Source organism: Eptesicus fuscus, chromosome 7 (genome assembly GCF_027574615.1).
Source record: "Eptesicus fuscus isolate TK198812 chromosome 7, DD_ASM_mEF_20220401, whole genome shotgun sequence".
NCBI classification, from domain to species: Eukaryota; Metazoa; Chordata; class Mammalia; order Chiroptera; family Vespertilionidae; genus Eptesicus; species Eptesicus fuscus.
This window is the reverse complement of record NC_072479.1, coordinates 96,700,253-96,723,109: the sequence shown is the minus strand read 5'-3', so window position 1 is coordinate 96,723,109 and position 22,857 is coordinate 96,700,253. Positions and strand designations below refer to the sequence as shown.

Below are 22,857 nucleotides of genomic sequence, written 5' to 3'. Positions count from 1 at the left end.
GTGGCTTACACCAGTGTCTCCTGCTGGAGCGTCAGTTCTCCCAAAGCAGGCACGTTTCCGTCCCATTCTCCACTGTATTCTCAAGGCTAGGGCAGTGCTTGGTACATAGTAGACACATGACAGTCATTTGAGGAATGAATGAATGGATGGATGAATGAACGAACGAACGAGTGAATGAGCTGCTGATGCTGTGTCCGGGGTGACGCAGCCTGTAACAGCAGCTGTGTCACAGAGAGGAGCACAGACCCTGCTCCCGAGAGAAGCAGCCCCTGAGGAGCTGGCGTCTCTGTGTGACGTCGCTGGAGACCTGTGATGAGTGCCCAGGTGGTGATTTAGTGGAATCCACTTGTTGGTTTGTCTGGGGATTATACCAGGGCTCCCCTTGGTACCTCGGATGGAAGTCAAAACAGACGCCTGTGTGCCCCGAGTGCCGAGTTTGTGGCTACATTCTCCTCGGGCCCTCCCCCGGATGACGGCAAACGCTGTCCTGACAGCTGATGCAATTGCGGCCTCCACCCTGGCTCACGTCCTGCCATCTCACTTCTCCACCCCTGCAAGCGCTTGGGAGCAGAGCTCCCTGCCTCCACCAGCCCCCCTTCTGGTTCTTGCTGTGAGTGCTGCGAGAGCTCTTTCTTAAGCACAGCTCTCACCTTGCCACTCCCGGGCTCCCAAACCTACCACGGCCCCCACACCTGCACAACCAGTGAGTGTCCTTGGCACACCACACTGTTGTTTATGCCGACCCCTCCTCCTGTTGCTCATCTGTTCCATAAACGCTCAGAGAATGCCGACATTTGAGAGGCAACAGAGGGTGATGCCTAAGAGCTTGAACAGCTGGACCACACTGCCTGGGTTCAGATCCTCGGGCAAGTGACTCTCCCTTTCTTTCCTGCAAGGGTTACCGTGAGGGTGTGCAAAGGGCTCGGCCCATGTTCAGTAAAAGCAAGCTGTTCCTTCTGATAGACGCAAGCCCTGTGACCCGGGGATGCTAGACTTAATTTTTGCCTTCAAGGAGCTTTGGGGTCTCCTGTGGGAGTCAGGAAAGTCAGCAATGATCACAGTGTGGGAAGTGTTACCAACAGAGGAAAGCCCAGGGTGCCATGCACATACAGAGGAGTGGGCCTATGAAGTCCTGGAGGAAGGAAGGGGGGAGTGTCAGGAAGTGCCACAAAGACCATGAGATGCTTGTCAGGAACAACAGTGAAGAGGCTGGGCAGAGACTGAGCCAGAGGAAGCCACCTCAGCGCAGGCCTGGGGACTGCATACAGGCTGGCCTGCCTGAAGCAAGGATGGGGGTGGTGCCGTTTGTAGGCCAGAAAGGCAGGCAGAGGCCAGATGGTAATGAATCTGAGAGACAGGCTAAGGCATTGAACTTGACTCTGAAAGCGATGACACGCAAAAGAGAGTATTATGACCGACTGGGTTTTTTTCCCAAAGATTCCTTTAAGCTGCAATGTAGGGGAGAGACCAGAGATGGGACAAGTTTAGCCACATGGAGACCAATGGGAAGGCTTTTGCCATCATCTCGCGTAGATGAAGACCTGAGTTGAGGCAACGACCCTGGGGGTGCAGACACACAGAATGTGGAATTGAGTGGAACTGGCAACCAGGTGTGTCTGGGGCCAGTGCACAGGAAAGTGTCTAAGACAAGTCGAGTGCCCAACACTGATGTTACAGGTGCAACCACAGTTCCACTCCCACAGGTCACAGCGGGTCAATTTGGCTGGTTAGACAGTAAGAGCCAAAAGAAAGGTGTGGCCTGAGAATATGTGATAAGGGTCCACCTGAGGAGGATTCTCCTGGTGAGACTGTGTGGGGGTGGGACTGAAAGGAGCACACGTGGGAGACCAAGACGCCAGTGAGAACGAGGCTGAGATGACAGTCCTGCATGACTCGCTGAGGGTCTGCCCCAGGAGAATGCTGATGGGAAGGAGAGGTCCAATCGGAGCGGGGCTGCCTGAAAAGGGGCAACAGGCATGGCAGCCAACTGGATCCTGGGATCAGAGAGGTGAGAGCGGGCGGAACTAAAGACAACTGTTCGCCCCCACGTGCATGGGTGAGAGAAAGTGGAGCGTGAACGTGGTTGTCTCCCACTATGGGCAGCCACTGGAGGGCCGAAGTGACACTGAGGAAAAGACCATCCTTTCCTGTGACACACAGCTGCACACACAGTATACAGAAGGTGCTTATGCACTGTGTTACATGAGTAGACCTGGCCAGGACAAGCAAGCAGGACCACCGACTCACCTGTGCAGAGCTCCTGTGGTAAGGGGCGTAGTGAAGTGGTCCAGAGATGGCTGCCTCGGGAGGGAGGGCCGGGTACTGGCTCTGCATTGGCGGAGGATGCTGGTTGCCATAGCTCCCATAGTTATAGCTTCCTGTGTATCTAAAATGCATGAAACACATTGACTATTGTGAGTAATAGCAGGAAGAACAGATCAGTCTGACGTCTTCAAAAACCAACCTCATCTGTTTTTTCCCCCTTTTTGTTTTCCTTTCTTTCTTCCATTTTCCCCCGTGTCTTACCATGTCCACTCTGTAGCTCTGTTGTGGTAAGGTTAAACTCCCAGGTTGATTTTCCTTCTCCCTTGGGTACATCTCCCTTACCACCCAGCAAGCGCTCAGGGAACAAAAGCTCGCCCTGAGCAAAACGTAATTAGTGATAGAAACCTCTACTCCTGTTGTCTTAAAAGGCCCCATATGATATCCTGAAGTCAAATAGGAAAATAAGAGGTTACTTTGGGATTTATGTTTTTGTGTTGTTCAGGCCTCTGCATCCTCATGATGCGGAAGGGTGTGGTACCTTCCAGGCGCTCTCTCCTGGGAGAAAACACCATGGCCTGTCAACCAGGCCTCAGGGAGCCCGGCCCCACCACCTTCCAGCTCAGGGACCTTGGGCTCTCGGGCTCCTCGGAGCCTCGTTTCTCCTATCTGTGAACATGCTGCACATGCTTATTTGGAGGGTCACATGTGTGAAGACACTCCATAAAAAAGACAATCCTGTGTGCACATGGGATATTCTAATCAGTTCTTAAGAACAACTTTACAGCAAAGATGCTGCCATGACCACGTGGGTGTCTATCCGACCTTTCCTGCAGAATCAAAAAGCTCTGAGCCCTTGCTGGTGTGGCTCAGTGGATAAGGTGTCAGCCTGAGGACTGAAGGGTCCCGGGTTCAATTCTGATCAAGGGCACATGCCTGGGGTTGCGGGCTTCGTCCCCAGTAGGAGGTGTGCAGGAGGCAGCCGATTGATGATTCTCTCTCATCATCGATGTTTCTCTCTCTCCCTTCTCGCTTCATCTCTGAAATCAATAAAAAAAAAAAAGCTCTCTGAAATAATTTTCAGTATCTATTCTAAATGTGTGAGGAAATACCCTAGGAGCCCCCTGAAAAATAATGGCTACACTACAGATCGGTCTGGGGCACCTGAACCAATGGAAATAGCTCAAGTACACTAATAGCCAGGCCTGCGCCTATCCTCAGGGTCGCCACCTTGCTGCATTATGCTGGGCCACCCTGAGGAAGGGACCTGAGAGGTCCTCCTCCTCCTCCCCTCCCCTTCCTCTTCCCCTCCCGTATCCCCCACAGCTGGTCTGTTGGTACCTGGCTCGGGAGCTCACTGCACCCACAAAGCAGAGCCTCACTCTTGAGGATAAGGGCCCTTTTAACACCGTAAGTGTTTTTCAGATCACTGCACATTGGACATTGTAAGATTAGTGTCTTTTGATAAAGACAGTGCATAATGGCAAAAAGCTACTGTGATTCAGGTCACACTTTTAAATGGATCTGTAGTTTATTTCTCACAGCAACATCACTGCACAATATAGGCAAAATGAATGATTGAATTATTCAGGGTCCAAAGCATCATTGGAACCCACAGGGATTCCCTGAACCCCATTCATAATTCCCACCCTCCAGGGACCTCCAGCTCTCAGGTGGGGAAGCCCTCCTCTGAGCAGACATGAAAGACTGGGACCTGCCAGGAAGCTTTCTAAGGCTGCAGAGCGCACAAAGAGCCACCGAGGGATGGCTGAATGGCGTGTGCAGCTGAGACTTTAACGGAGTACAGAGGGAAGAACACAGCTGCTCAGTGTGGACCCCATGGTTACCAGCCGTGTGACTCAGAGGAACTGAACTTCACTAACCAAGTCTGAACGTCCTCATCTATAAAGTGGGGTCGCCTCACCTGGTCGTGGTGGGGACTGCTGGGCACAGGAAGAACTAAACACTGGGTGGCGCTCCTCCTGCCCTTTGAGAAAACAACTGCCAAGTAAGCCCTGCTCTTTAAAGTCAAATTTAAAAGTGAGGCAACAACCCAGGAAGGTCGCCTACCCGTGCTCCTCTCGGTGAGGATAGACTGGTATCCTGTGTGTGACCGAGGAAGAAGGCACATGAGTGCTCCTCATACAGGGGAGCTGCTGGGAGTTTTCAGCGGGGGACCCCGCCGCTGTCGTCACCGTGTAGGTTAGAGACCACGTGTATGACTGCATCGGTCCTGCAGAGACAAATTAAGACGCATCAGTCCTAGTACAGCTCTCGCACTGCCAGCTCTTCCTTAGAGCACTTCAGGGGCTTAAATTCTTTTAAAATTTTTAATTTTTATTAAAACAGGTTATCTTCAAGTGGTAGGATTGAGGGTGGCTTTACATTTTTTCTTCATTTGGCTTTCTTGACCTGAAAACCAAAATATTTACAAAGCGTATGTCTCTCTGGTCCCCTGACCTCACCAGAAGCATCCCCTACCCCCTGCTTTTGTTCTATCTGATCTAGCCATAATATCTTTCTTTCCTTTTTTCCCAGAGTACCACGATTCCCAGCACCACAGGGCCTTTGCACATGCTCTTTTCTGCAACCCAGAGCCCTCACGTTTCCTTCCTTGATATCTCAATATAGAGAAGCTGTTTCCTAACCCCAGACTGGGTCAGACCCCATACTGCACTACAGTCCTTGATGGTGCCTACCACAATTTGTAATCCTACATCCGTCAATGAATGTGATTTGATTAATGCCTATCCTCTCCACTCCTCAACCCCAGACTATAAACTCCATGAGGGTAGGGGCCTTCTCTATTTTGCCCACCATTGGCTCCCCCAGTGTTTAGCATAGAGCCTGGAGGCCAAAAGACTTTCAATAAAGTTTTTAAAAGGAAGAAATGGGAAAGGAAAGATAGGAAGAAAGGGAGGGAGGGAAGGAGAGAGAACAAAAGAAATCTTGGGGCAATGTAGCTCAGACAGGCCTAGCAAAATAAATTCTCAACGTTCAACTCAACAGGTGTTAAGGATCCAACAAATTGCTTTAAGCAAACATAAGTAGATTATTGAGCTCTGCTTGCCCAGGTCTTTTTGAAGATTATTAGACAGTGACCCTTACCATGACCTATTCCATACATATTGTTAATTCCACTAATTTATTTTTTAATTGGATACCTTGGAAGTGCTAGGGACTGAGAAAAGAAATTGACAAAATTAAAAACACTCAAGATGCTTAAGAATTTTATGAGATGTTTAGAATTTAAAAATGGTAATTTAAGAAATAACTAATAATAAATAAGCTTATGTTATTTAATGAACTTATAATAACTGGACAATAAACTCATCAAATTAATTTCTGATAAAGTCTAGAATGCTGACATAGTGAAAATAATCAAGCCTATTTTAGAAGGTGGAGGGAATAGGATTCAACTCCTCTGTGTAGACACATGAAAAACTAAATAATTAGGAGGCCAGTTTTAAGAAGTAGAAGAGAAGCCCTGGCTGGTTGTAGCTCAGTTGGTTGGGTTTCATCCTGTACACTGAAAGGCCACAATCTGATTCCCAGCCTGGATTGTGGGCTCGATTTCTGCTACGGGCGTGCAAGAGGCAGCCAAACGATGTTTTGTTCCCATATCAATGTTTCTCTCTCTCTCTCTCTCTGCCTTCCTCTCTCTCTAAAGATAAATAAATAAATAAAAAGTAAATAAAGTGACAAAATATTTTTTTAAAAAAGAAAATAGAAAACTTGATTCACTAATTCTGTATGTTCTGCAACAGATCACTTCTATCTTAAAATTTCTCTGGAAAGATAAAGAAAAGGTTTTCATTTAAAAAATGCCATCCATTCCATTCCAAACACTTTGTAAATAGCACAGGAGAGCAGCTGCCCTGACACGGCAGGGGGAAGGGAAGAGCCGGAAGGTCAGCACTGCGCCAGTTACATGAGAGAGACCCAGTAAGGAGTACCCCTAAAGGTCTGTGAAAATAGCACCCTATTCTAAATTCACGTGTTTATTATTAAAAGAAGTGTCTATGGAACCCTCCTGTAAATTAGAGAATCTTTTGGAATGCAAATAATGTCTTTCTTTTTTTATGAAGTGACACAGATGCAACCCACGAGCATGAAAAAAGACACCATTTATTGAGCATCTAATAGAGGCCAGGCACTGTGCTACGTGCATTACAGACACCCTCAAAAGAAATAACATCCCCAGGTGGTGAAAGAAGAAGTTAAAACAAAACTGGAGCAAAAAGTGCAATCAGGAATGAGATGAAACATGCGTACCCTGAAGGTCCAGATTCTTTCTAGGTGGGCCTTAAACTTGGCTCGGAGTTTTCCAGGGGAAATGCTATAAAGGGGGAGCTGACAGGTTAGAAGCCACAGGATTAGAAACAAATCACTCAGGAGAATACTGTCCTTGGAACTCAGAACACACAGGAATTTCTTTCACACGTCCTTACAATGGACTCCACGTCTTGGGTTCTTAGGATGGTTCCTTATGCCAACACTACTTGCAGGCTACTGACGTCACACAAAAGTCCAGTTCAGGGGAATGTAGCATGTTAAACGTGCCCAAGGCCCCACAGTGAGTGGACGGCCCAGCGGGGCTCTGAACCTGGTCGCCCTACACTTCCCACTAACTCTACCATAATGTCTCTGTACTCTGGGTCCTAGGGACTGTGTGTAAGCTCTTACACTTTATGAGCCCTTCTTTCATTATCTGCAAAATAGGGATAATAATGTCTATCTTGAAGGACTATTGTGAGGATTAACTGAGATAACATGTCAGAGCCTGGCACAGGGTAGGCTTTTAATGATAGGCAAGCACTCTTCATGAATTCAGGCATTCTTATGTCAGACTTGCTTAAAGTAGAAATCTCTTTATTTCCCATTTCAGGTTGCAAGGAAGAAAGACAAGTTTCTTGGGTCAGATTCTGTCACCAGGGATGAAATATTTGAACAGCAGCAATAATTCAGCTAATGACAGCAAACTTCTACCAGCGTTTTCTGTAAAATGCCTGGAGCCTTACTGCCAGTGTGGCTAAAAGTACCCCTTCCCACTTTGCACATCTACGCGGTATTTTTCCTCCAGAAGAACACTTCAGCAGACTGTGTGTTAGGCATCATTTATAATACCTGCAAGAAGACTGGGAGGAAAACCCCCAGCCCGATCATGTCCCCGGTGATTGAATTTTGTGTGATAACTCTCCTCTATATTTTGAACTGCCTACGAAATTACTGTTATAATTTTTATTAAAACATATTATCTTCAAGTGGTAGGATTGAGGGTGGCTTTAAATTTTTTCTTCATTTTGCTTATGTTTTTTTCTATAATGAATGTGTATTGCCTCTGTGAGAAGAAAAATATTAAACTATGTTAAGCAAATTTTACATACAATTGGGAATGGAACTGGAGGGAGGTAGAAGTTTGCTAGAACAATGAACCAGCCACATCCAGCAAGTAATTAACCCTTGAAGCCCCTGGGACCTCAGGAGAGCACAGCGAGGTCAGTGGGGCTTGATAGGGGGCAACGAAGGGGGCCAGAGGATTTTCTCTCCTCTCCTCCTCCCCTCCCCCATCTGCCCTCCCCGCCCCCAGCAGTAGGAAGAGGCGTGATAACAGCCGTCACCTAGACAAAGCAGCAGAAGTTACTTTTTCGTGAGCTCCTAGAGCACAGCAAATGTTCCATATTCATCTCTGTATCCCCAACAGAGGGCTCTGCCTAATAGTAGGTGTTCAGTAAATTTCTGTTCTATTGAATTTGTTGTTGAAGGAGTAAAAGCTTCTAGAAACAGACGTTATCAAACAAAAAGCTAGTGGAACTCTTGGAAAAATGGGCTCCTGTGGTCTGGGAAACAAAACCCCTAAATGGCCATGTGCCAGCAACCTAACAGACCCACTCAGGCAGGCTTAAGCAGATTAACACCTACTGGCTTGGGTGAGAAACCCTTTTTGCCAGGGTAGCAGAAAAGAACACCCCTCGCACTCCCCTTCCTACCCGTGGGACCTCCAGTGAGAATTGCTGCTGCTTCTTTCTTTAGGAAACTAATGAAAGAAAACCTGTGCCGTTAACAGTTTGTACTTCATTTTTAAGACAGCTCTAATTGCTTTTCATTTGCTGGTAAAACCATAACAAACCTTTTCTAGTTGTCTAAGTCCCTCGCTTTCTCTTCCTTCCCCCTCCCCATTCCTCTACTCCCATTTGAAAGTCTGAGGACAGCGCTGGGAGCCCCTGGTTTTTGAGAATCCTATAAAGAAAAGTTGTCCATGTTATAGTATTGAAATTGCTAGAGAGGAATATTTTCTTTCCATTCTCAACAAAACATTTTATTCCCCCAATATTATTTTTCTGGAAGGGATTTTAAACACAGGACAGAAAGGGTGCTTGGAATATAATGCACAGTCAGTAATGATTGTTGAATGAATGATTGATTGATCATCCAACATAAACCAGACCTCATGCTAGTTTCTTTTTATACATCAACTCATTGAACGTTCACAATAATCTTTTCAGTAAGTATTACCTTCCTTTTTAGGTGAGAACATTGAGACCCAAGACTTGCTCAGGTAAGTGGCAGAATTGGGATTTGAACCCAGACCTGCCCAGCTCCAACGCCTTTCCACAACAACCACTTCTAACAGTTGAATGTGCATTTGAATCCCTGGCATTCTTGTTATAATGCAGATTCTGATTCGGGAGGTCGGGAGTCTGCATTTTTAACAAGCTTCCCAATCATGACAATGTTGCTGGTCCATGGACCACACTGAGTGGCAAGGCTCCGCAACACACTGCCTCCTGCCATGCACCCTGCATGTTGAGGGCCATTAAAAGTCAGAAGTTGTGAGGCTGGTGCATACTGGTGAAAATTTAGACTATTTTCCAGGCTCTCTGGCCATGCACTTCCTTCAGATCTTGGGCTAAACTGTTTGAACCTTTTTCCCACTAGGATTCTATGAACCATCCCAGATGTTGCTCAGGTTTTGAGCTAACCTAAGCCTTTTGTTAGTACCTTCCTGGGAAATAAGCCCCTTTAAGTATGTCCAGACTCTAGAGCTGCTCTGCCCTAAAACAGTAGCCACTAACCATCGGTGGGTATTTAAATTTAAATGCAATTAAATATCCAGGTTTTTTTAGTTGCTCAAGCCACATTTCAAGTGCTCAGTAGCCACATGTTGTTAGTGTCTACTGTTTTAGACAGCTCAGATTAAAAATGTTTCTATCATCACAAGAAGTTCCATTTGAACAGTGTGCTTGACAATATTTGATATTAAACAAGCATTTCATGTAATCTTCAAGATGGAGACAGGGAAAGAAAATATTTTATATATTTACTAGAGGCCCAGTGCACAAATTCGTGCACAGGTGGGGTCCCTTGGCCTGGTGATCGGGCCAATCATGGCCAGCTGGCTGGGGGGAGGGACCCTGGGAGGTTGGCCAGCATGGGAGGTTGACTGTGGGAGTGCACTGACCACCAGGGAGAAGCTCCTGCATTGAGCGTCTGCCCCCTGATGGTCAGTGCACGTCATAGCGACCCATCCACCAGTTGTAACAGTCACTTAGGCTTTTATATACATAGATATATACATATAAATCCCATTGGCTATCAGTTCTCCTCAATGTAATCGTACTTAAGGAGAATTCTTGCTGAAGTGGAAAAACTCATCCAAGTTAAACTTGATCAATAGTTCCATGGCCAAACTCTAATTGACAGAACTGAGCAGGGGCAGCAAAACAATCCATTCCCAGAGAGATGCTGATTCCTGGTCTGGCCCCGCCTGCCTCTGCAGCTCCTCTCCTGCCACTCTCCACTCTTCCCAGACACTAGTCAGTCCCACCTGCCAGGCTCGTCTGCCTCGGACCTGGGCACAAGCTGTTCCTACTACCCCAAACATTCTTTTCCTCCCCCAACCTGCCTAACTCCTTGTTACCTCTTCAGGGAGGCCTTCTCTGACAAACAGCTAAGGTGGGTCCCCATTTTATACCATTTCATAGTATACTATTATTTTCATTATGACATTTGAAGTTATATATCTACCTGGTGGTTTATTTCTGCATTGATTATTTTACCCACTAGAATAGGGGTGGGGAACCTTTTTCCTGCCAAGGGCCATTTAGATATTTATAACATTGTTCACTTTAATATAATTCACTTAATATACATTTATGTTGCTATAAAAAAAACACCACAACTCCTAGATTTATTGAATTTCGAGTCCCGCTTGCAGTTGCCTTGGCAGGGCCAGACCAAATGATTTTGCAGGCCTTCTACAACCTGCAGCCAGATGTTCCCTAGCCCTGCACTAGAATATAAGTATCATGATAACAGGGACCATGCCTGTTTTCCTCACTTCCGGACCCCCAGGTCATGGCACAGATTAGACACGAAATACAGGGAATGAACAAATGAATGGATGAGCAAACCCAAAGGTCCCAACACCAAGCCAAGACCCTGATGGTATGAAGTCAAGAACAGATTAACCACCTATTTTTAATCCCAGCTTACATTTCCTTATTTCATTCATTTAAAGAAAAGGAGGCAGCAGGGATGGAGGAGGAGGAAGTTCTGTGATGAGTCATCGAGGGCTGAGAGGCAGGGCCACAGTGTCCGGCATACCCCACTCAGTGTAGCTGCCCTCAGAATAACTGAGCTTTTGTTATTTGGAAAGACTAGGGGCCAGTTATCTTTGTTATACCCGCCACTGAAGTAGAGAAAACGCAGCTGGGCAGGCCAGATGTTCTACAGTTAGGGCCATTTATGAGGAACTTGCTTTATTTCTTTACGCATCCTAGCATCTCAGTGATTTAATTTGCTGGTTTTGTGTTGTAGGGAACCCATGGTGGGAAGGAGAAAACACGAGTTTAATAGTTAACTTTTATTGTCATTGTTGAAGGAGGGAATACTTAAAATGACATCATAAACAAGGTCTTAGAACCCTTTGGTGGCCTGACCAGGGCAGAGTGGGAGCTTCACATTTTGCTTTAAGTGACATTAAAGATTGCAGCCCAATGCCATGTTAAGCGGACAGGGCAATTTGGTATCACCTGCCACACTCCCGAGGAGGAAGAGACCAGTTTTCCTTAAAGAAAGTTATGGTTTCTGAACTTTGCTGAGACATGAGGGCGGTGGCAAGCTCACAAGGTTAGGAGGAAAAAAAGGATGTGTGAGAATCATAGATATCCGCTTGTGGAAATCTGCTGAAGTGGAACATTGAACCATCTTTACCATGGCATTGTCATAGACTTGAACATGCACAATTGAAATTGGCCATGCCTCAGGTTCAGTTTTTGGTGCCTGATATTCCTTTCCTTTCCCTTTCATTTTTCTCCCTTTTAAAAGCAATTACTATATATAGTCTTAAGAAAACACACTTAGAAATACATGTATACAGGTGTGGACACAGACCTAGATATAGAGAAGCAGAGTGGCTGTATTCATAGTGATTCATAACTCCTTATCTCTACTGCTTTGTATTCACTAATCCTTGTATCAAAAAGATACAATGGAGCCCTGGCCGGGTGGCTTCTTTGGTTGGAGAGTCATCCCATGCACCAAAAGGCTGCGGGTTTGATTCCCTGTCAGGGCACATACCTAGGTTGTGGGGTCGATCCGATAATTGGTGGATATTTCTCACACTTCTCTCCCTCCCCCCTCTCTTCCCCTGCCCTTCTCTCTAAAATAAATAAATAAATAAATAAAAACATATCCTCGGGTGAGGAATTAAAAAAGATACCAAAGGGTTTTGTGCAATGAATTGATTTTCTCTTTGTGCTAAACCAAGCAGACATAATTCAGTTCTCTTCCTCATAGCTGAGAAATGAAGTGTCTGTCAAAAGTGAGACACTGATTTGTGGAAGAATCACAGACACCTGACTGGCCTTGACTCTCAATAAGTCAGACTTCATATGTCCATCATCCGAGCACTGTCATTCAGAGTGGGCTAGACACCCAACTAAATCATGAGATCACATAAAAATCTCACCTAAGGCATTAATAAACTGTTTTAGCCAAGGGTTTTATTCTGTTTTACCCACTTCTTTATTTCTTGCTTTTTGGTTTGGACCCTTTTTAAAAAATTGGTTTTGCTTCATTTTTTCTGTTAACACTTCAGATCCTTTTTGGAAAGCAATGGTATATAAATAAGCAATAATTTTAAGATGGAAATAAAAATTAACTGGGCATGGAAACTATATGCTGAGTTAATGTTTTAAAAAAGAAACATGGCAAATGCATTTTATAAGATGCATAATTGCTTCCCAATTTACAGTGTTGCCTAATGAAAAATTACACAAATCCCCCAATTTAGGAAGCCTACCATAATACATTTCCTACTATTTTGGTATATATCATCACTAAATAATTTGTGCTTTATAATGCAATATCTATAAAACCATACATGTTGTTAGGAAATTATATTTATGTTTCCTCCAAAACCATGAACCACAAATACATGCCAAGAGCCAGTCTAATTTATGGATGGAGTATTTCAAAAGTGGTACTCGACAAAAATATTATACCTGGTTTTATGTAGGATGACATTTTTAATGCCCCCTGGAGATATCTGAGAACAAAGCTGGAATGTGCCAAAATCTTCAAAGGTTACAGTCATCTGAAGAGAACCTGGTTCACATTTGTATTTCTAAGAAGCTACTTTTATGACTCTTGAACACATTGCCCAGAAACCTCTGAACACGTTTATGGTATTGCTGTGGCTCTGACTATCACACCTGCCTACTCGCGACCTCCAAATTGCTGGGAAAAAAGCCAGGCCGACTCTGGCTGGATGGGAGTTTGGAAGAGCCTCCCTCCCAGAAGCCCCTCTCCACACGCCTGCACCCCGTTTCCATAGACGCTGTTTGTTATGTTGCTACACGCAAGACAGGTAGCACTCAAATTGTTTCTGCTTCATAATGCAGAACTGTTTTATTTGCATAATTTCCCTGTTTATTTTCTTAGTAAGGATGTTATCACTGACTGACTTGCATGTGTGTCTCCCCGGGTGGGGGCAGGGTCTGAGGCAGGATGACTCAGGTCACTGGCTCCTGGCTGTTCTTATTGGCCTGGTTCCTCTCCTAGTGAGGCCGGGACGTGGGTGGCTGCCCCCTAACTCTAGTCTGGGAAGATGCCCGCCCTCCCTCCACCCCCCCCCCCCCCGCGGCCCCCAGCAGCTGAAGAGCTGTGATCAGTGCTTCAGTTCCCGTCCCTTGTTTATTTTCAGTGAACAAAGTTGTTCGCTATAATTAATTCCTCTTCCTGAGCCCTCTAAGCAGGAACCGCAACAACTCACTATGGAGAGAAGGGGGGGGGGGGGGGGCGCTCATGTTCTTTCTCTTTAAAGTAGGAAACAAAACATGATTTGAGGTGTAAAGAAAATCCAACTTTCCACAGAAGAGGAGAGCCCTCTCTGGCTGTGTACCCAAAGTGAAATCAGAGCTCCACCTCATGCCAGTTACTGACAGCCCTACTGTTCCATACTCTGAAGAATCCAGGCTCCTCAGCAGGTCCTGACAAAGGGCCACTGAGTTTGTTGGCGAGTTTCTGCCCCTGGCAGAGTGCAGAGGAGGCAGCACCTTACGGCTCCTCAGCATCTGCTCGCTTCCTCTCTGAGTAGCTCCAGTTCTGGAGACAGGAAACTTTGGGGAAGGAATTAATCAAAAGACGGCCGGCATACATACCTAGTTCCCTGAAATGGCATGCTCCCTTGCCTCCAGGCCTTTGTACTACTTACTTCCTCTGCCTGCAACACCTTCTCTCTCATTGTTCAGCCTTCCCAGGCCCTCCAAATACAGGTTGTAGGCCCCCTTCTATGCTCCCCTAATACCTTGACCCTTCTCCCAACTTAGCATCATCACTTTGCATTGTAACTCATCAGAGCCCTAACCTCTACACATTCTCTTGTTTGCATAGCCAGCTCTCTGAACTGTTTAGTATACAGAAGCCACTAGAGAAATATTTATTGGATAAATGGATAGATATGTGAGTAAATGAATGGGTAAAAACAACATCCTAAATAGGGCACTGTTACCCTATTTAGTTTTCAAAAAATAGCATTGGGTTCCTAGCCTATTCTGAAAGCAATTCTACTCTAAGCAGGCACTAGGATATAACTAGGCCCATGCTATGAGGATCTGGAGGAAGATTCTGACCCAGAGGGTGATGGAAACATCAAGGCTGAGTAGGGTTTTCTCCCACAGGACGGAAGGATGGTTCTGGAGGTGAAGGTGTGAAAAGTGATATGGAGAATGACAGCTTTAGGGTTTGGTGTGAGGCAGTGATCTTGGGGCCCCAGCACTTTGAGGAGGCTTAGCTTCAGGAAAATAAGCCCGGCAGGCAGTGTGGAAGCAGACAGACTAGACTCCGGAGGAATGGGTCGGTCCAGGTCAGTACTGAGACAACTGGACTTGGGAGGTGTGGTGATGAATGCCAGTGTCTCCTCTATGAATCCCCCTTCCCTACCTGGGGACACACATTTCCCAGCCTCTCTTTGCAGTTACATGAGGCCGTGTGTCTAGGTCCTGGGTGACGGAATATAAGTGGAAGTGCCACGTGCCACCTTCAGGTCAGGGCTTGACAAAGCCCTAAGGCAGAGGTCCTCAAAACAGTGAGCATCAGAATCACTTGGAGGCTGTTGAGCAAATCGCTGGGTCCCACCCCTAGTGTTTCTAATTCAGTAGGTGCAATGGGGTCTATTAGTGAGCATTTCTAACAAGTTCCCAGGAGATGCTGATATTGCTGGTCCACGGACCACACTTTGAGAACCACTGTCCGGGGCTATGGTGGAGGCAAATATTGAAGGAGCATGTGCCTCCTCTCCAACCTAAACACCCTGCCAGCACTGTTTGCAAGCATGAACCAGATGTCTACTGTGTTAGCTCCATCCATGTCTGGATCTGTTTGTTACAGTGGCTTAGCCGATCCTAATACAGGAGTTTAGGGAGAGGAGAGACTTGAAGATGACTTGGGTAATTGGGGGAATAGTAGAGCATGTTGGGATGGAAAGATAATGAATTAATTATCACAGTCATAGTGAGTCCTCCACTCCACAAAGACTGGTCTGTCCATCCAGGGCTCATCTAGTGGAGGATCGTCCCTGCGTCTGTTCCTGTGAACCCAGTTCTCTTTTCTTAGCTGAGCCCTTCGTATCTTCCAAGGCTGCCTTTGAGTCTCACCTCTCTCCCTGTCTGCCAGCGTTCAGATGGGAAAGAAACTGATGGCTTCTCCCTCTAAACTCCTGCAGCATTCTCAGCGGTAGCCCTCATCTTATAGGCCTTAATAAGAGCAATCCCTTCTATCTGAATAGCACGTCGCTGTTAACAATGCACTTGGGCCTTTTTTACCTCATCTGATTGCGACCACATGGAATAATGTGGAGGCACACATACACACATTGTCTCGTCATTATTATTATAGTAGAGTCCCAGTACACGACATTCGTGGAGTCGGGGAGGGGGGGGGCGTACCTCAGCCTGGCCTGGACCCTTTTGGGAGCCCTCAGGGAATGTCTGACTGCCCGAGGGGTCCCGGACTGCAAGAGGGTGCAGTCTGCGCTGAGGGACTCCCCCTGCCCCAGTGCACAAATGTCATGCACTGGGCCTCTAGTATAGGATATTAGCGAACATTTGTTTAATTGAGTGAATGAATTTGAATGAATTCATTGATGTCTACTACTGACTATGGTACCCAGGACAAGGAATGTAACCTTCCTCACCCTCTAGTCTTCCTCCAAAAAATGGAACAATAGCTATCTTGCAGTGTTATTGTGAATATCAAGTGAGATAGTTATGCAAAGGTCCTTTGTATGTTGTAAAGCAACATTTGGACAATAGCGAGTAGCTACTATTATCCCTGTAACATCACTTTTCCATTTCCAAACCTTGTCTTGGCAGGAGATCCTCCAGGATGTGTCTCCAGCTTACCTTCCCAGCCGTATGTGACTCCTGCAGGGACCTATGACACTTCAGCCAGAGCTTACCAGTCTCTGAAAAGGCCCACACTTCCCTACCCCTGTGTGTGTTCTCACACTGGCCTCTGCACAGAAAGCCCTTTTGCAGACCTTTGTCAAAGTCAAGTTCCCGGCCAAATCCTCCTCCTTTGTGAGGTTTTCCTTGATACCTCTGACCAGAATCTCCCCTTCCCTAGGGACCCCACACACCAGTGTGCACCTTGTCGTTCCCATGTGTTGAATATGGTTGTCATGCTTAGGAGATGGCTTTCTGTCTGACCCCTTTCCACAGCTGCCTCTGTTTGTGGTTCTTGTTTTCAAGAATGTCTATTAATTTATGTTTTATATAATTTTAATCAGTTTAGTGGCTTAGATTTTGGAAGGATGGAAATTTTATCATGTACTTAATCTGCCAACTTGAAAACAGAAGCCTAAAGAATATGTACAAATGAATAACTGCAAGTCATCTAAAAATCCATGAAAATACTCAGGTTTTTGGCCATGTTGGGGAGTGGGGCTAGAGAGATGAATATTTATCCAGAAAGTTCTTGCTTTAAACGTCAACTCCCCACTCAGAGCCTTGGGGGACCTTTTATTACCTGTGGTGCTGAGGCCAGTGTACTCAGGGGATGGGTTGCTGACAGGGGAGGATGGAGGTGGCACTTCCACGGACGTGGCCGATTTTGCTGGAGAAAACGACGGCACTGGTGAAGGGGTGGGTGGGGCAGCATCTGTCAAGATAATCTCTTCTTGGACTTCTGCTATGAGTAGAGAAAAGGGTGGGTTCTTATAGCCAAAGGTCAAGGTGAGTTGTCTTTAAGGGGCTTTAAAAAATGACAGTCTTTCTACTCTGCATTGTCACTCCTCTGCTTAAAGCCCTTCTCTGGTTTCCCATCACCATCATGGCACCCAAGGCAATGCCCATATACCACATGCCCATTCTAAAGAAGAAGACATGACCGGTTTCATGCCACATGACCTGCTCGCCATAGCTACATTCTCAGGGGTACAGAGCTAAATAAAGAACCACAGAGCACAGAAGTAAGGACACAAATCAAACTGCCATGTAGGGCAATGTCCAGGGCAGTGCTGGCTTACCAGTGCTTCCTTCTCCCTTCATGGCCCGCATGAGCTCATTGGCCCGCTCCTGACAGTGCAGGGATTCTAACAGGTAGAGCACGTAGTCATCAAACATCAAGTGAATTAGGTGAAAAGACCCTGGTGAGAGAAGACCCAGACAGAAGGGTGAGTCGTGTCAGCACACAGCTGCCCCTCGGCCTGGTCAACAGCACAGGTTACACTGTGCTCGGAAGATCTGTTCTGACTCTCAGTCCCCACTCAGTGATGATCTCCTCATGTCAGAGGTTGCTCTTCTTTATATTTTTTGATTTCAGAGAGGAAGGGAGAGGGAAAGATAGAAACATCGATGATGAGAATTACTGATCGGCTGCCTCCTGCATACCCCCTATTGAGGATCAAGCCTGCAACCCGGGCATGTGCCCTTGACCATAATCAAACCAGGACCCTTCAGTCCACAGGCTGATGCTCTATCCCCTGAGCCAAACCAGCCAGGGCTCAGAGGTTGCTCTTATTTGCTGTATCCTCAGCCTAATCTCCTGCTCAGCATAGGTGAGTGGCATTTACACTTTGTGGCAATGCAATCTTTTCCTTGCTCAATCTAAGAATCTTTGACGTTCTTCCAACTGCCTAAAAGAACTTAGATAGAGGACCTCCAGGAAGGGAGAGATCATCATAAACAACTATAGTTTAAAATGAACTAGTTTGTGATAGACAAAAAGGAACCTGGCAAGGCCCATTTGATCAAAGTCCTTTCTGTGTCCCATTGTTGGTGGTGGTTTTTTTCCCCCCAATTTAAAACAAATGTATTTTATTTTTTTATTATTATTTTTTTGTTGTTGTTAATCCTCATCCAAGGATATTTTTCCATTGATTTTTAGGGTGAGTGGAAGAGAGAGGGAAAGACAAAGGGAAACATCGATGTGAGAGAAACACATTGATTGGTTGCCTCCGGCCAGGGCCAGGGCCTGAGGAGCCTGCAACCAAGGTACGTGCCCTTGACCAGAAACGGACCCGGGACCTTTTGATCCGCAGGCCAACACTCTATCCACTGAGCCAAACCAGCTAGGGCTAAAATTTTATTTTCCAATTACAGTTGACATTTAATATTATTTTATATTAGTTTCAGGTGTACAGCATAATGGCTGGACAATCCTATATAATAAAAGCCTGATGCTAAGTGTCTGGTCGGCCATTCAACCAATCAAAGCATAATATGCTAATGATATGCTAAGGCTGCTCAACCGCTCCCTATGACATGCACTGACCACTAGGGGGCAGACAGTCAACCTGTTGACCAGTCGCTATGATGTGCACTGACCACCAGGTTAGCTTGCTGCTGGGGTCAGGACTAAGCGAGACAGGCCGGACACGCCTTAGAGCCCTCCTGCGGTCCTTCCCAGGCTGGCCAATCTCCTGCATCCCTCCCGGGCCCCGAACCAGTAGGGTCCCTTGGCCTGGCCTGCGCCCTCTCACAATCCAGGCTGAGGGACGCCCCCCAAGTGCACGAATTTTGTGCACTGTGCTTCTAGTCATATATAATTTACAAAGTGATCCTTCTGATAATTCAAGTACCACCTGGCACCATACATAGTTATTACAATATTATTGACTATATTCCCTAGGCTGATCTTTACATCCCCATGACTATTTTTTAACTACCAATTTGTATTCCTTAATCCCTTCACCTTTTTACTCACTCCCCCCAAACCCCCTTCCCTCTGGCAACCATCAATCTGTTCTCTGTATGTATGAGTTTGTTTCTGTTTTGTTTGTTCATGTATTTTGTTATTTAGATTCCACACCAATAGACCAGTGGATTAAAAAATTGTGTTATGTATATTCAACCATAAAAAAATGAAATCTAACTATTTGCAACACATGGATGGACCTGGAGGGTATTATGCAAAATGAAATAAGTCTGGAACCCCTTGTTAAAGATGGCTCAGCAAACACTTCTTTCCCAAACATTTGCTTTTTCAACTCCATATGATTGCCTTCCAGCCCTTTGAAGTTCCAAACCACAGCCTCCCTTCTCCTGATTTGTCCTTGTGTCTCATATTCATATGGAACCCTGTTTGTACATACATAATTGCATTTTGTTATTTTCTCCTCTTAATCTGTCTCATGTCAATTCGATTATTAGACCATCCAGAAGATCTAGTTTACTTATTTAGAGGCCTTCTGAGACTCTCTGGCTTTATTTTTCTTGTGATTCTGTTATCGTCACCACCACCATTATCATTGTCATCACTGCTGTCATAATCATCTTCACTTACCTTATATTGAGTGCTTACTCTGCCGAGACTATGCTGAGTAATTAACACAGGTCTCAGCCTTACAACAAACTGTGAGATGGGTGGTATTATCCTCTGTTACAGGTGAGGAAATGAGTCTCCCATCAGTAATCCAGTAGGGATTCGCCTGTTTGGACTGGCTCTGAAATCTGCTCCAATTCCCCTATAGATCACCTAGTCCCGTGGTTGGCAAACTGTGGCTCGCGAGCCACATGCGGCTTTTTGGCCCCTTGAGTGTGGCTCTTCCACAAAATGCCATGGCCTGGGCGAGTCTATTTTGAAGAAGTGGCGTTAGAAGAAGTTTAAAAAAATTGGCTCTCAAAAGAAATTTCAATCCTTATACTGTTGATATTTGGCTCTGTTGACTAATGAGTTTGCCGACCACTGACCTAGTCCATCTCCTCATAGCTGTAAGACCCAGGTGGCATAAAGGACTGGGTCTCTGGAAGGGCCATTTGAGTTGTGAGCTATACGCCCTTTCAAATCTCAGAAGAAAGTGATGGGGCCAGTTGGGGGCTTTGGGGTAACTCCTCTTTGGTGGAATTTATCAATTTTCCCCTTAGTGGTACCTGGCTTCTGCATATCCCACCCCCCACCCCACCCCATTCATCTCAGATAAATTATTTTGGCTTAGGAAAGCTATAGAGGAAAATCTCTGCCTGAACTCTGAGACCAAGTGGGTGCCCAGCAGGTCATGCACATCTACTCCTTTAGCCCTTCTCTAGGGAGCCTGCCACAGCCTCCCATCCTTGTGCCCACAAGGCTCCAGGCCAAAGTCTCCCATCCTGTACTTTCTCCACATTCCTCCTCCAACCCAGGGGGCTGTGTCTGTTTTTTGACCCCACTTGGAAATCAGCAAGATTCAGGTTTTACCGAGTTACTGTGAGATGCAGTCTCCAAGACTAAACTTTCCATCCACTTCCCCAAAATGGGTCTTGTGAACCACTGGGGAGGGTAATTGCATGGGCACTGGATCAAACTGCCCAGGTGAGATCCAGCTCTGCCATTTAGTAACTGGAATCTTAGATGAGTTAAACTTTGTAAATGTTGAAAACAAATTAAGTCATTCACTGAGCCCTTGCTCATGGCAACCACTATGTTTAACCACTGTAGATTTATTGTTGCAATTAATCCTCATCACAACTGTATGAGATGAGTGTTACTCTACTTCTCTAAAGGAGGAAACTGAAGCTTAGAATGTTAGAGTAGTAAAGTAGTTGTCCAATGTCACACAGTTATTAAGTGGCAGACCTGGGAATTGAACCCATGACTGTCTGATTCAATCATCCTGCAACATGGCCCTCTAAAAGGGGGGAACAGTAAACCTATGTTACCGAAGTACCATAATGAGGACAAGTACACACTAGATCAGTGGTTCTCAACCTTTCTAATGCCGCGACCCTTTAATACAGTTCCTCGTGTTGTGGTGACCCCCAACCATAAAATTATTTTCGTTGCTACTTCATAACTGTAGTTTTGCTACTGTTATGAATCGTAATGTAAATATCTGTGTTTTCCGATGGTCATAGGAGAGGGAACTTTGGCTAGCAGGGTCACCTATAACCATCGGAAACCATAGGAACTGTATTAAAGGGTCGCGGCATTAGAAAGGTTGAGAACCACTGCACTAGATGCTTAATAAATGCTAACTATTGTTATTATCACTAAGGTCCCTTTTGTTTCTAATATTCTAAGATCCTATAACTCTCTTGTTCACAGAGTAAAAGAAGTCAAAAGGTAGCATCAAATGCTTAAAAGGAAACTATCTCCAAAATGAAGAAATATTTGCTGAGTTGTTGCTCTAAGTCAACAGGATGGAAAGAAACAACCTTCCTATTTTATAAGACAAGGAGACAAAGATCTGAGGAGAAGAAATTTGCCTACGACCACACCGCTAGAAAACATCAGAGCTGGACTTGGTCATCAGCTTTTCCAGGGGAAGTGTTCATTTGGGGCTTCAAGCTCTCTTCTTTAATGGCTCTAAGTTGTTACCCAGACAGTTTGATAATTTTCTATCATCTTTCAAACAATACGAGTTTGTGGAGCTACTGCTACCTGTCTACTATTGTGCTAAGTGCTCCAAGTGGAACGGAAACTTAAAGCTCAATAGTCCCTGACTCCACAAAAGCTACAGTGTCCTCAGTAAGCAGAAATCATTCATTAAGATTATTGGGCCATGACCAGTGTGGCACGGTTGCTTGAGTGTGGTCTTGTGCACTGAAAGGTCACCGGTTTGAATCCCTGTCAGGGCACATGCTCAGGTTCTGGGCTCGATCCCCAGTCAGGGTACATCCTGGAGGCAGCAGATCAATGTTTCTCTCTCACATCAATGTTTTTCTCTCTTTCTCCCCCTCTCCCTTCCTCTCTCTCTCAAAAGCAATAAATACTATCAAAAAATAAACATGAACACTGGTAGCCTGGCTGGAGTGGCTCCGTGACTGAGCGTTGACCCAGGAACCAAGAGGTCACCAGTTCAATTCCCAGTCAGGGCACATGCCCAGGTGGCGGGCTAGGTCCCTGGGGGGGGGGGGGGGGCGTGCATAAGGCAGCCAATTGATGTTTCTCTTTCATCGATGTTTCTATCTCTCTCTCCCTTCCTCTCTCTCTTAAATATCAATACAAAATACTTTAAAAACCCCCACAAAAAACCCACTGGTATACTCACCACCTGGCTGTATTTAGTAGTCCAAGACCTTAGCATGCTTTAACTATTCCTTGAAGCTTCTCTTACCACCACCCCATGATCTATTATTTCCTAGAATTTGGTTTTACCTTTTATAAACATACAAAAATTCATTTTCAAATTAGAAGCAATAGCTAGTTGAACTTATATATTTTAAATTTTCTCTCACCTTAAAATGGGGCCCTCAAATTCTTTGACATTTCTTTCAGGGAGAATTTGGGGTCTACACACCCCTTCAGTCTCAGTAGGCTTGTGACTGTTTTGGATAACAAGGTGTGGAGGAAGTGACTCTGTTTAACTGGTGAGATTGGGTCATAAAAGGCAATGTGCCTTGCTCCTTAGAACGCTCGCACCTGGAGCCCCGAGCTCACCATGTGAGAAGCCGAACTGTTCAGAAGCTACCATGCTGTGAGGAAACCAAGCCACATAGAAGGGCCACCTGCAGGCATCTTGGTCTGCAGTCCTGGTCCGAAAGTCATCCCAGCCCAGGCACCAGACACATGAGGGAAGATGCCTCAAGCTGTCGACTCACCACTAGCTTTGGGCCTTCCCATTTAAGGTCCCAGACATCTCAAAGCAGAGAAGAGCCATCCCTGCTGTGTCCT

General features: G+C 45.7%; 1 protein-coding gene across 1 annotated transcript in view; it reads right to left on the bottom strand.

The window, feature by feature from the left end:
* RFX4 (regulatory factor X4) overlaps positions 1–22,857 on the bottom strand; it is a 74,892-nt gene that overhangs the window by 6,436 nt on the left and 45,599 nt on the right. Inside the window, exons 11-14 of the mRNA XM_028150164.2 lie at positions 17,294–17,413; positions 16,795–16,956; positions 4,333–4,495; positions 2,248–2,386 (exon numbers count right to left, since the gene is read on the bottom strand). Of these exons, the coding sequence (XP_028005965.1) occupies positions 2,248–2,386; positions 4,333–4,495; positions 16,795–16,956; positions 17,294–17,413 (584 nt within the window). The remainder of the gene's footprint in view (positions 1–2,247; positions 2,387–4,332; positions 4,496–16,794; positions 16,957–17,293; positions 17,414–22,857) is intronic.